This window comes from Taeniopygia guttata, chromosome 1, assembly GCF_048771995.1.
Source record: "Taeniopygia guttata chromosome 1, bTaeGut7.mat, whole genome shotgun sequence".
Lineage (NCBI taxonomy): Eukaryota > Metazoa > Chordata > Aves > Passeriformes > Estrildidae > Taeniopygia > Taeniopygia guttata.
Genome location: NC_133024.1, coordinates 77887974 through 77902659, shown reverse-complemented (window position 1 = coordinate 77902659; position 14686 = coordinate 77887974). Strand labels below are relative to the sequence as shown.

Here is a 14686-nt window from a genome sequence, read left to right as displayed (position 1 = left end):
CTAATCTCCAAAGGGATAAGGATAGACAAAAAATTAGCCTGGACATTTCAGGAAGGGTTTTTTGAAGAAGAGGGGCTTTTGGCTTCTGAGACTCAATGAGCTTGTACTGAGTTTCACAAGTATCCAGTTACTTTTCAAAAATATTGTTTAAAACACTTGGAGTAAGGAAATGGGGTGCCAAGAAACTTCTGTTACCTGGCACTGCTATATTACCAATCTGTTTGTCATGTGTGCTCCCAACATTTCAGGCAAATGAATGGACTAAGGTAAATGACTAACATTTTATCTTGCTTTCAACATATTACCAAGTTTGTAAACTATACCAATTCAAATACCAGGAAGCAACCATTTTCCTGTTGTTGCTGTATAAACTCACTGGAGAAAACCATAATGAATATAAAATTAAAAGATGCAGAATAGTGCAAATGCACAGGACTCTTCAAAAAAGGTAGATTCAGCATTTCTTAACTGTCAACCACACAGCTTCAGGATTTAAATAACTTTAATACAGCTTTTTAATTAGATAGGAAATTATAAGAAAACCAGGAAAAATACTTAAATGAGCTATTTTTACATTCAGTAGCTTCTAACTCTGGATCATAAAAGCTAACATCCCCAATATTTAAAATGACAGGCACCACCTGGTTGAAAAGACTGAACAGGACCTGCTGGAGGCAGAGAACTGGAAAAAGCATGCCTGAGAAAGGTAGATTTTGGCAGTCTCTTTAGGCCACAGGAGGATTCTTTCCACAATCTCCCCAGCCCAGAGTTGACCCCAGGAACAAAACACTGTGACCAGGTGCTCTAGTTAGAACATCTGCTGCTGCATGGAGCTGCCAAGGCAACAGCATTTGGCTGTGATGTTTTCCAAATCACAGAGTTAGTACTCAGCTCACTCCTGACAGTGTCAGAGCTGGCACGCCCAGTGACCTTCCCCATAAAAATGACCCAGAACTTACTCCAAAAGCTCAGACTGCCACTCTTTAGGTCACTGACAAGAAGGTGTCCCAGATTGTATCACTGATGCTACTCGGGTGAACAGGTAGAAAGGCAAAGCAGCTTTCTCAAGAAAAGGGACAGCTGCAACTCAAATTAAAGGCTCTTGGATCCTTATTCTTCTACATACAAAAATACGGTCATGCAACTGCTCAAGTTGGTATTCCAGCCTACTCCCAATGTATGAAATCTACACAAACCCCTATCTGCAAAAATTACACCCTCCTTCACCAAGAATGAAGTTTTTAAATAACCTTTTAAAATAGTGTTTGAAAGAAGAAGATTTTTTTTCCGTTCTTAGTCGTTCCATCTCAAAGGAAATTTGAGTCCAGCAGTACAACCGTGTACACCATGAACACACCATAACATGGCCTTAACCACCACACCCCTCCAGTTAGAACACTGATAATTCTGGTACTACATATATACTATGGGGTCCTTCTTTGCATGGCCAAAGTCAAACTCCAGAATTTTTAGGCATAAATCGCTGTTTTTGCTGGACAGCTCTAGCACTGAGTCCTTTCCTCTCAGAAAAGCTCACAGGAACTTTTGTAATCAGTGACATGTTCTTTTCCAAGACAAACTACTTGGGAACACTAAAACTGAAAGGTCTACAGTGCAGTGCCATAACTGATGATTTTTTGAAATTTTTTACAGGACCAACTACCAACAATAAAACTTTTAAAAAGCATAGAAAATTATACCAAGACAGTCAGATTTTCCAAAATAGGCTGTCATAAGAACACATACTGAAACCTATCCACTGATAAAGCAGGTAAAAAATTTAATAAACACTTCTGTAACATTAAATAGATCATCTACTTTCTATTCACCATATCTTTTTCATAATAATGATACTGAAACACAAATGTTAATAGAAGGACACAGTCTGTGTAAGACATTTTTTCATAAAGAACTTACTATTCATAAAGAGCTTTCCATTTTCATTTCAAATACATAAAAATATATTTCAGTTCATTATCAGCCTGTGAGTATCCTAAAAAATCAAACACACTTCAGAACACTTATTTGCATTGACAAAAGTGCACAAAGGTTTTGTTTTGTTCTTTTTTTTCTCTGCAATGGTTAAGCATGTCACCCCAGACTACAGAAGGACAAAAGGTGAAGGAGATGCTGCTCCCCACCTTGTTTTGCTGTTGGTGACAGTCTGAGGGGCTACATTCCATCTCTGATAGGTGCTGTAAAAGTTTTTCACTTCTACATGCCCAACACACTCACTTTTACTTTTTAAACTAACACTAACACTTCCATTGGTAGCATCTAAAAATAAAGGTGCTCAAAATGAGGGCTAAGCAACTAGGTACATCAAATTCAGTAAGTTACTTTTAAGATGTTTCCCTTCCATTAATCCCCCCTGCCGTTTTTGTGTCTAAGTTTCCTCCTGCCTCACCCACCATTGCTATGAACCCACACACTGCAATTGGAATGGCAATTGTCAATGTATCAAAGACTGGTTGATTTTACCTAGATCAGGTACCAACAGCACAAAGTTGAGAATAATACAGGCTCTAGCTTGTGCTTTTTGTGTCTGCTGGGACCTCGAGCACTCAGCAAGGAAATGAGCCTGCAATGAGGTATATGCTATCACGACTTCACTTCTACTAGAACCTAAGGAACCTGTTTTGAGATGAATATGGATGCTATTATCACACCTACACACCCCTGCTCTGGGAGGAAATGTCACAAAATGCCAAGTTCTGAAGTCCGGACTAAAGCAAACTAGGTCAGAGCAGAACTGCAACCTCCATTTTCATCAGTAGCCTCCTGCCCTATTTTTAACTTGGTCTTTAAGGAGGTTTTGTCTACAATGGCCAGATGTGCCACAGCTGAATCTTTGCAAACATGGCCTTTGACAGAGAAGAGGCTTATACCTGTTCTCAAAATCCAGGGCTTTGAATTTCACTTTGGATCAAATGGCAACCAATGCAGGTCACAGGCTGACTTTTCTTCACACTTTTAGCAAGAAGTGCTGCTCAATGAACAATCAGCATGTCAGACCTCCCTTCAGTATGAATACAAAAGCACATTTGTCAGAGCCTTTCTAGCTCAAATTCAACAGCTCTGCCTAAAGACACTATTCAGCTTTTGTGCAAAGAGCAGGCCTCATCCCAAAATGTTCTCCAAATTCCATCTTCAAATTCCTAACTCTCTCAAACTGGTATATAGTACCATACATCCAATAAACTCCCATGGATGCATAGCTATGTATCACATTAATACTTTAATTTGGATTTATCTTGTTATTTCTACATCTACTCCTTCTCAATTTAATTTTTCACTTGTGTTCTCTATAGTTTAAAACCTTACAGATCAGGAAATAATGGCACTTAAATTTTTTTGTCCTTCATGTTATGTATGGTAACACTTCTGGCTGCAAAAACCTACAACTAACACTGGTATTAAATTGCTGAACTAGTCTTAAAATAGGTACAGCACCCACAGCAACTACAGCTTTGGAGAAAGAAACAGGAAAAAATTATTTTATTGGCGTGAAAATTTCCACAGCAACTGCTTTGGAAAATCAGACTGTGCCACCATTTTTCAGTAGGTGTAAAAGGTACTTCAGTTTGGAAGAAAAAGGTTTATAAAATCTTAATAATTATTTAAAAAACATAAGATAACAAATACAGTCCTGAGCAAAGACAAATCTTCATATATTGCTGCCTGTGTCATCACCAAATTGTACCTGTCTTTTGATCTCACCAACTCCAAGCAGTGCAATCATAGATGTCCCAGCTGGCAGTTCTTGTGGTGCATTTTCTAACATCTAAAGTGTTCCCACTTCAGTTGGCTAAGGAAGTCTATGCTTAGTTTAGTTTTTCTATCTTCATTAACCACAGACACAGCAAAAAAAGATTAAATAAAAAAACCCAAACCAACCAAACAAAAAAGCCAAACAAAAACCCAAATGAACAAACAAACAAACCCCACCAAAAAATCCACTAAAATTGATCTTCCACTATATTGCAAAAACCCTACAGAGAAATAGGCATCAAGCAGTGATGTGACAGGAATTAGTTTTTATTCCACTTTATTATTTATTCCACTTTCCCTGGCACACAATATAGGCTCCACTTATGCTAAGAAAGCCTGAGGCAATATGCAACTGTCTGAGGTCAGAACAACTATCTGCAAATAAACAGCAACAAGTATATTGTCTGTTCTGAATGAAGCATAAATCCTTTGGGGATATGATTGTTTTGATTCAGTCTTCCTCCTCTTAGCTCATTCCCCTGAAGATTGAACACAAAAGATAAAATAAAGATGTCCCTGACATTGCAAAGAGAATGACAGGACAGTATCTACTTGATTTCCTCTACACCCCATGATACATAAAGCAAATAAAAAGGCCAGGAGGAGGACAGGAGACTCAGTGACTCAGACCACACACAGTACTTGTTTTCTCTCCTTTATTTCTGTCTCCTTGAGGGATCACTTGTTACCTGTTATCAGTCCCAGTGGGATAAAAGGCAAGAAAATTCTTGGAACTCCCTGTAAAGCACCTGGAATCATAATGGGAGAGAAATACAGCAAAGTCTCAAGGAAAAGTAAAAGGACAGCAACATTTAAATCTGCTCTTCATTACTCATGGCATAATCTCTTTCCCATTTTTATAAAAGGTTTATTAGAAAAAGCAAATCAATCAGATGGATATCTGATATTTTCTTTCCCTTCAGGCCTTCTCTTTTCAGAATATGATTGTTCAACAACTGGTCCAGAAAGTGGATCTGACACAGAAAGCGCCTTTAAGATAATGAGCTGCATATTGAGCAACTAAATCTTTTGTTTGCCTTGGGACAGGCAAGGGAAGTGGAGGTATGTCTGAGCTGACTGGCAGGGAAACACAGCTATCTTTGGCATTTGTGACTCAAACCGCTTTGCCTGTCCATCTCTGCATATGAACATCACTGGTGATCAGACATCAATCACTTGAAAAAGGAATCACTCTGGCTGCTTGAAAAGTAGCTTTTTTTTACACTGCATTAGCCTCAAATACCATGGCTTTCCTAGAGGGATGATTGAAGGAGTGTCTAGAAGTTCTCCATGTGGTACCAGTCAGCGGTTACTGCTGTTGCCTATGTCAGGAGAGATCCGCAATTAAAAGGGACAGCAAATGTAAAATAAAAATATGAAAAAGAAAATTAAAGCAGGAAACAAAAATAGAACTGCACTAAGACATTATGACAAATCACTAGGAGGAAACACAACTTCATCATTAAGTCAAAAAATGGCCCAAAAAATGCAAAGAAAGAGAAATATGTCATACACTGGAAATTGGTCTGGTGATGTAATGTTAAGAAACATCACTGGATGCAGTTCACTGAATAGTTGGGTAAGGGAAAATATTCACACAGTCTCCTCCTGCCAGTTATCCTAGATCTGACCTTCTTTTCTATGCTCCCTTCCTCTCACATACACACAACTTCAATGACTAAAAACATGGGGGAAAAATGAAGAGGGCAACAAGTACAGCCTGAAAGGAGGTGTTTCACCAACTGGATCCCAGCTCCAAAAGAGTACCTGGGGCTGCTGGGCTGCCCTGGACTGCAACAAAGTCAGTTGGATTTTTAGCACAATTGTTGATAAATGAAGAAAGCGAAACTCCTGTACCCTTCACAGTTTTTTGCCTCCCCAGGATTTTGTACTGAATTTTTTACTACTTTTTTTTTTTTTCCCAGAAGAGAGAATTCAAATTATTTCACATGTCAGTGGTAATGTGGTAACATGGCTTCAATACTCCAGCTAGGAGTGACAAAGTGACAAGTACAGAAAATTGTGTTCAGAAAAACATTTAATCACTTAGCATTCACATATTTGAACTGCTGCATGAAGTGCTGCTTTTCCACCAAAGCTCTTACAAAACTTGCAGCCACTGTTCATGATATTAACAGGAACATGATGGTGGAATTTACATTAGACTATTAAAACCAAAGTAGCTTTCAGCTTCCCTTTATGCAATTAACCCAGCAACAACAGCAAGCACTTTGAAATAACACTACTAATAAAAAAATTCATGTTTGAGACAGCAAAGCAGTGAAATGCTATGATATTTCTTGTGTAGGGGGATTTAACACTGCTTACTGCAGAGTCTCTAAATCAGTTTCTCTACAGAACTTTAAAGCCACAGGTGCCAAATATAAATCTTTTTCTCATAATCCCATTCTTGGTCTTTTAATGTTATTGTTGGACTTCCTGGATAAATTGTTGCTAAAGTAAGTTTGGTCTTTTTTCCTACAAAATTTGCCAAACCATCTGCTGGCATGCATCTGTATTGTCCTCTTACTAGAAGAATTTCTGTAACATTCCCATTGACCTAATTGCAAGTTTTGGCCTGAAAAGATGACACGTTTCTGCGAATCTGGTAAAGTTGTTGAAACAGGGATACTAGAAATGAAGTACCCTTCTGGCCCCTTTCATCAAGCTCCAGGCTGAATCCCCTTAGGAATGTAATGGCATTTCTTCTCCCTGCTTTTTTCTAAAATCCTATTCTAAGCTGCTTAAAAAAAAAAAATCTGACCAAAATAACCCAGAATAACCCAGAAACTTAAGTAAAGACAAGCTGGAAAGATGAAAGAGTGATAATGTTTAGATGTAAACCAACAAACATGTTCCAACAACTGGCAGGAACTAAATTTTGTCCAAGAAATATATGTTATTAAAGAATACAGTATCAGTGGGGAAATCCCTGAAACCACAATACAATTACATTGTTTTAAGTCATTACTTGGAAAGTATTATCATTACTTAGAGAAAAACAGAGTTTTGATGTTTATATAGTAAATATGATTGTGGTACATCTTACCACAGTAAGTCTTTTTCTTATAGCTGGAGAAGAAAAAAATAATAATCATGGGCAAAATTGATTGTTTCCAGGGTAGATACCATAGCCAGGGTAGATACCATAAGCCATCATTAGGCAAGCAATTAAAATGAAAAAATAGATTAGAATGTGATCAATATAACATAGTTATATTGCCTATGTTTTAAAACATAGTTTGCAGAGCCTCCAGCCCAAATCAACTTCTCCTTTTGCCCCTGATGCAGATGAATCTTGCTCTAAGCTAAGTCCCATTTTATGGCAGACACAGTGCATTTAACTTGCATCCTTTAATCTGGCAAAATCCTTGGACGTCCCCACAATTCCTTTTAGAGTCATATTTCAGGGATCCATATATAATCATGTCCCTGCTGTATCAGTGTGCTGTGTTCTTGGTTTCAATATATACTCCTAATTTTCTATGCTTCTGTCACCATCAGGGTTTCCTTACCTGTACAGATTTTCCCGTCATAGGTCTCGCACACCCAGCTGTGGCACTCGCAGAGCGGACCATAGTATTTGCCAGACTCAGTCACTTGGCAGATGCAGACTCCACACTCACACCTGCCTCTGTCATTGCACAGCTTCCCCCCTGGGACACGGCACCTGAGCTCCGACTCAGCCCGGGACAGCCGGCAGGAAGCAGGAATTCCCAAAGCGCTCCTGTGGGGGACAGCAAACAGAATAAGCAGCAGTCAAGCCAGGGGCTGCAGCCCAGAGCTGATGAGAGCTTGGCTCATTTAAAACCACTCTGTCACTGGCTTCAGCCAATATCCAGAATATTTTCTTATCACCTCTTCAGCTACAGTTGCAAATTATTACTTGCCTCAAATCACCCAGTTTTCTTCGTTTTCATCAGAAACCTCATTGCTACCCACAAGAATGCTTATACTTTATTTTAGTTACCTTTTTAACGACACTGGCCTCATCTACTTTCCCATCAGGCATATCTGGTATATATGCACAGACACTTATAGTTTGATTATCCATCATGAAACATTTTGGTCTTAATTATTTCAAAAAGTTTAGAGACGTCATATACATCCAAACACCTGGGGAGCATAACAGGAATATATACCATACAGCACATTTAAAGTTGATTCTAATAAAATATGTTTGCCAAAGTAATCCTTCTGGTTGTCAGACATATATGATCCATGCTTCCAATAGAAAAGGAAACCAAAGTAATCATGGCTTTCCACACAACACTGTAGGTTGTGGCTGTGGTTTTAGTAAAGACAATCCGATTCTAGATCTGTAGATTTGCAATTGTACCATGCATGGGAGCACATGGAGATCAGGACTTTCAGGACATACTCAAGGAAAATCACACTTTGCCTCATCAGGAGCTGAATCATGGGAAGAAAGACAAAGGACTGCTCAGGCCAAAAACAGGTCTCCACAACACTACGGAATACTGAAGATGTAGAGTAATAGAACCTGCCCTTCTCAAATAGATTTTGCAAGGCTCTGGAGCAAAGGAGCTGCTGGCTGTAGTGGAGGTGGAGAGTGAAGGGCAGTGCACCTCACTGTGCCACTGCACCAAAGTGCAGCAATAATCAGGGTTCTGTGGTTAGGTGCCTGCTCCACTCAAGCAGCAGAATCGGGAGGTTTGGGTGTGAAGAGTCATCATTAGCCATCTCTTCCCCCATCAGTGCTTTCAGAGTGTGCATTTTGGGCATCAAATGCATTGTTGCAAATACCTCTGCAGTCTGCACACGCCCCTACCTCTTGAGGTTCCCAGTGACCCAGAGCGCTTCCCTCAGTGTCACCTCGAAGGAGGCAGAGGAAGAGCCAACTAACTGCTCCACCGCTCCCTCCGCAAGCCCAGCTTCCACGCTCCTGGCACCTGAAAATCAGCGGCACTCGCCGTGGGACGTGAGAGCCGCACTTACCGCAGGGCCGGGGGCCCGGCCGGCAGCGCGGGGCCCAGCAGCAGCAGCAGCAGCAGCAGCAGCGGCTCCGGGGCGAGCATGGTGCGGGCTGTGCTGAGCCGCACCTGGGGCGCTCCTGCAGACGGGCGGACAGACGGGCGGACAGACGGGCGGACGGACCCGGCAGGCAGCGGAGAGCTGCGCTGGACAAGCCCGGCTCCAGCGCTGCTCCCCCCGTGCTGCAGCAGCTCCGATTAGCTGCCTGGGAGCGGGATCTGGGCAGCACTCTGGGAAGGAGGCCGGTGCCAAACCCCGAAGTTTACAGTCTAGGCAGGGAAGTAATTAGAAACAGTTGCGCAGCCAGATGGTTTATTTTGATGTTTTAAAAGTGGCCCGTTCACAGATGTGAACGAACTGTCTCGTTCTCAAAGTAGAGGCACCGTAAATATTTGAGGTATGTGTATCCCCCTGTCCTTTGACAGACGGCGGCTTGGGATAATCTGTGAAAGTTGTACCGACCGGGAGACAGGACCGGCGCTGCCCAGCTGCAGCATCCCTGCCTGACTGCTGGAGCACCTCCCTGGCGCCTGCCTCCCCAGGTCCGTCCCTTCCCTCCTTACCCTGAGGTCACCTGCTCACGTCACAGCACCGTGCGACACTGCAGGCTGCCAACCTGCACCAGCATGAGTGACTGCACATTAAAAGTATTATTAGTTAGCCATTTCCTAATGCCTTATTAAAACACAGTCCAATACTTCATCTCAGCAGTGGGAGCTTTTTGAATTGCTTTAAAAAACTAAGAGGAAGGATAGCCTCTCCAAATGAATCAACTTTGGCAGATATGGCCACTGCACTTCTTTATGCTGCAGGAAATTTGCAATCTCTCTGGCTGTCGTGGGAAATTGCTGCTTGCCTGATACATCCCTGGATGGAAAGCTTTTAAAGAAACAAACTTTGACCACAAAAGATGGTAAGTTATAGGTGTCCTAGTCTACACACACACATGTATTTTTGAAGCAGGCAGCTGAAAGAAGAAGCTTTCACTGGTTTTGAAGCCAGTATTGGAGATTAAAGCCCTTAGTATCTTTCTCAGAATGCAAAACTCTTGTTTTAATTTCACACTAAATATCTAATACATCAAATATTATACTGTTCCAGAAAACATTTTAAGATTTAATTAAAATTCTGACTCAGAGGCTGCCTTTCCTGTGAGTTTGTGTGTCTTACATTTTACATAGTGAACTCAAGGCTACAATTCACAGCATTCCTGCTAACATAACTAGTTCTGCTAGTTATATTCCTGAAAAAAAAAAAAAAAAAAAAAAAAAAAGCATCAAGCATTTCACATTGTTCTGCTGGCCTTATATATGAAAAAATAACCTTTAAAATCTAGTTTGGGGCTTGTTTTCAGTCATGTACTCACTTCATTGGAGGATAAAACTTTATAAAACTTTATCAAAAATCAAAAGAAGAGACTGGACAAAATCTGCTCTAGCATATTCATAAACATATATTATTAGTCCCTGAAGATATACAGGAATACCCAAATACTATTCCAATGGACCATTAAAATACAAGATTTTTGTCATATTTTAGTAAGCTATCTTGAAGTTGTGAAGTTCAACTGTCTACCCATAGTGTACTACCTTCTTTATGACACAATTTTACCCTAAAATACAAGCAAGTAGAACTAGAATGTAAAAAAATCTAAAAGTCCCATATGCAGCTGTTGCATACCAAATCAATTTTTTTACCAGTTTTGCCACCCTTTATAATATATTTCATATAGCAAGTGTGTTAAAATATTTTCTCAAGCAATGCAAATCATAAAAATCCTACATTGAGTGATCTGTTGGCTTCAGTCCTGTGAATGTTTACAGTCCTGCTAACCCCATGTGTTTGACTTAGTCTGATGGATCTAGTGAAAAGGGAAGTAATATTGGCAGGCAAATCAATAAATATTTATTTCTGACAGTCCTTGAACTTTGAAGTCTGTGCTTAATGCAGCACTATGTGTTCTAGCTGTGTGATAGTTTTTGAAATGTATTTATAATGCTGCAGTAAAAAATATTCATAAATTAAAATCCTTTAGATTACAGAAAGGAGTGCTTTTAAGAACAATGTGATTGTCAGAAATTGTACTGCCTGAAGTCTCAGTTTGGAGAAGAATAAAGAGAAAGCTTTGCATTTTAAACAATAGTAATTCCCTTTTAGCATTAAATTTATCTTTAATCCATAACTTTAAAGGCTGCCATCTGTTCATCTTCCTCTTTTTTCCCTGAGTAGACTGTTGCTGACAGGTATTTAGAAGACTTTCAAGCGGACTACAAACTATAACTTCAAACGTACGAGAAGAAGACATTCACCATGATATGATGAACTTATCACTGTCTTATTTTTTTTACATCTGTCATGTTTTGAAGAAATACACACCTTTTTACTGTGGACTTTTCGAGTTTGCAGAAGGCATACTTACACAGTTGAAGGATGTAGTATTTGAAATGTGCAGTCAGACCTTAAATTTAGTAAATGCTTTCAATATGTACTGTCTCTAATACAATATCTCAGTGCTCCCTTAATAGATTTTAACATTTTCCCAGATTATTGTTTAATCATTTAAGCCTAGAATGTTTGTATGCATGCACGTATAAACATGAATGTAAAAAAAAAAATACATATATATGCACACACATCTGATGTGTATGTATTCAGGAGTTATTTGGCTTCCAAACAGGCTGTAAATTCAATTTAAAAGGAGTCAGTCTCTTTCTAAAGGGGAACCTGACATGCTGCCCTGAGAACTGCTCACTTCCTTTCAGCCACTCCTGTACAAAACCCCAAGGAACTTTGTTCTCTGCTGGATAACATACACCTACACGAAGCACAGTGCTTGTAAAATGCATATTTCCCTATGTATTGGAGTTTCAGACTAAGGCTCTAGACCTGTAGGTGCTTGGTAAATGTATAGTTTAGAATTGGTAATGCCATTTCCTGCAGAATAAAGGTTGAAAAGAGAAAGTCAACATATTGCTGATGAGGAGGAGATGCTGGAATGCACCTGCTAATACTAAACTGCCTTTTCAAAATAGGCATAGGCTTAAAAAATACTTGTCAGACTCAAAATTACTTCAAATAAAGACATGGAATAAAAAAAAAATAGGTGCTGTTAAGCACATTTACACTTGAACCTCATTTTTCAAGTCTATCCCTGTTACTGTTCCTGATAAAAGACTGGAGGATTTGGTAGAGACATTGGGATAAACTTTTTCCCTGCAATTTTATTGACCAGTAGAGGAACCAGTAGGGTAATTTCCTATCCAAACTGGTGAAGATTATTTTTGTGATTTCATAGTCTTGTGAACTGTGTCAAAACTAAGCTTCAAGCCTGGGGGTCGACAAGATAATTCATAGGCAGTGATTTTTTTCCTTTAAAGCAAACAGTATCTTAACTTCAACTTTGCCAGAATTGTTTTTATTATAAATGAAATAAGAATATTTAAAAATAAGGAAGAAAAAAAAGAAAAAAGCTCTTTTACTCTAAGAGTGGTCTCATGCTGGAGCAGAATGCCCAGCAATGTTGTGAGATCTTCACCCTTGGACATAGTCAAAAGCCACCTGGACAGGGTTTGGGCAACATATGTTAGGCTGTCCTGCTCCGGCCAGGTGGGTTAGACTAGGCCATCTCCAGAGATCCTTTCCAACCTCAAATATTCCATAATTCTATAACTCTGATGGCATAATGTGCTATTGAGCAAGCTTTTATTCAGTTTGGAGAGGCAGATGGACTCTGTCTACTACTTCATTACAGTGAACGTTTTAATTTTGTTGTCACTTAATAAAGCCATCAGCTTTGCAAAACACATTCCATGCTATTCTTATGGAATTTCTTTTTATAAAATAAATCAAAATGCACATAAAGTAAACAGTATAAGCTAAAAAAAAAAGTAAACCATCAAAATCTGTCAAATATTCCTCCTGGGTTTCCATTGAAGGCATTTTAGTAACAGCATGGGTTTGTAAGAGTGGAGACTGAAGCATTTAAATGCAGAGGCATTCAGCTACATCAAAATTTTCTAAAATTAACCAGAAGTTAAAAATCCCACGTATCAAGCAAGTTATTTCTCCTCCATAAAATGTGGAACAAGGAGAATTTTAAGTGTTGAGTGATTAGTCTGTGAAAGATATAGAATCACTAAACTAGGTGGCTGTAAAGATCTTATGCAAACCACTTTAACAGTCATGCAGCAAAAACTATTTGATGGAGTTAACTAAAATATGTCTGAATTGAACAGTTCAGAAATGCGTGCAACTGTCGAGAGTCATCACTGTGCTGGTCAATGCCATCCCTGGAAGGGAGCAGGAGACAGAGTACACCAGAACTGTACGGATCTGAAAACCTTGTTAATTTTGCTGACATGACTTGGAATCTGGGACAGCTGATGGTATCACACAGGGAATACAAATAGCTTTTGGAGTTACAGGATCAAGGTTAGAACAAGATAAAAGTTGAGCTGGTCTGAATGTAGCTGGCCTGAATAGTACAGAATATTAGATACCCAAACAGTTCATAGGTCAACATTAATCAAGATGTTGTTTTGTTATACTCTAGGGTAAAACCTTAGCTTACTCCTTCATGCCTCAGTTGAAATTTTAAATAGCTGGTAGGTCTTTTGTTTGTTCAGTGTTTGCTAGTGAATTCCTCTACACAGCAATAATACCCTGCTTTTACAGAGGCTTTAAGGAAGCAGAATATATTTAAGCATGATCTTGCAAGAAAGCCCAAAATGCTAGCAACAATAGTGCGTTTTAAAACCCAGTCTACTGCATTTTAACTATATAGCATTTATTTCAGAAAGCAAGTAAAGCTCTGTCATAAGCCAAGCTAACAGTAATAATGAAGAGCCCAAGAAAGGAAATGAAAGGCGTAAAAATTTTTTCCCCATAAATTATTACTTTCTGTTCAATTTGTGCCTTATTTCTCAAAGGGATAAGGTTTCTTGATGCTGGGAATCTTGAAAAATCAAAACTAGTGGAAAATACTATTTGTGATCTTTTTAACTAGTTACCTGAATAAGTTACAATGAAGGATCATTTTCATCATTTTGACCAAAGAGCTGCTCCTAAGGACAGCAAATTTAAAAAAATAGATGCTGCTGACTTTTTCAGGGCAGAACTCTAATAACTCACGTTGAGTGCCTAAATTGAACACATGCACGCCGGCTTCTCCAGGGCAACAGCAACCATCTTGTTTCAATGCTCTGTCTTGCACTGCTTGCTGTTATACCAAAAAATGAAGGAGAGACAGAAACTAAGAAAAAGGAAGTGTGGGAAAACAACACTATTGACCTTCTTCTGAGAACTCTGTACCTACGGATAGCAAACTAATTCTACACACAGTTAGCAGCAGACTTTGGCCTCTCCTCAAAGGTGTTAAATTAAGAAAACCATATTCCATGTCCTTTATTCTGGTTGATCAATGTTGACACATGTCACAGATACTCAAAAATTACAGTTTTTAACCCATCCTATTTAAAGTCGCTCATGAGTGTTAACTGAGTTTCTCTTGCTGATGTCACCTGTCTGATGTTGCTCTGTGACCATTTCTGTTATGGTTACAGGCTTCTGAGCGAAACCACCACTATCCAGAGCCAGAAAGGGCAGATAGGTGGAAGCAAACTGAGCTGCTCAGCTCATCTGACTCACATGGGGCCCCACTAACACCAGGAAGCTGCTCAGCATGTGCAGAGGAGGACTCCAGACTATGGGAGAACTTTGTGGTAACCATCATTAAGATGACTAAGGACTTGGGCACCCTGAGGATAAAGAGCAACAGGCAGGAATTTGGCAAGTTTTGACTTGTATCCTATGCCAAAATTATTAAATCTTCCTTTGTGTCTGAAGTTTAATTCTGAATTGCTAAATGATATTTTTGTGACCTTTTCTAAAAGCTCAAGCATAATTTCAAAATTAGTATTTC

General features: G+C 39.3%; 1 protein-coding gene across 1 annotated transcript in view; it reads right to left on the bottom strand.

The window, feature by feature from the left end:
• The window catches only part of ITGBL1 (integrin subunit beta like 1), a 122845-nt gene extending 113549 nt beyond the window's left edge, over positions 1-9296 (bottom strand). Inside the window, exons 1-2 of the mRNA XM_002196071.7 lie at positions 8731-9296; positions 7287-7498 (exon numbers count right to left, since the gene is read on the bottom strand). Coding sequence (XP_002196107.5) covers positions 7287-7498; positions 8731-8810 — 292 coding nt within the window. The 5' untranslated portion in view covers positions 8811-9296. The remainder of the gene's footprint in view (positions 1-7286; positions 7499-8730) is intronic.
• Positions 9297-14686: the final 5390 nt, after the last annotated feature.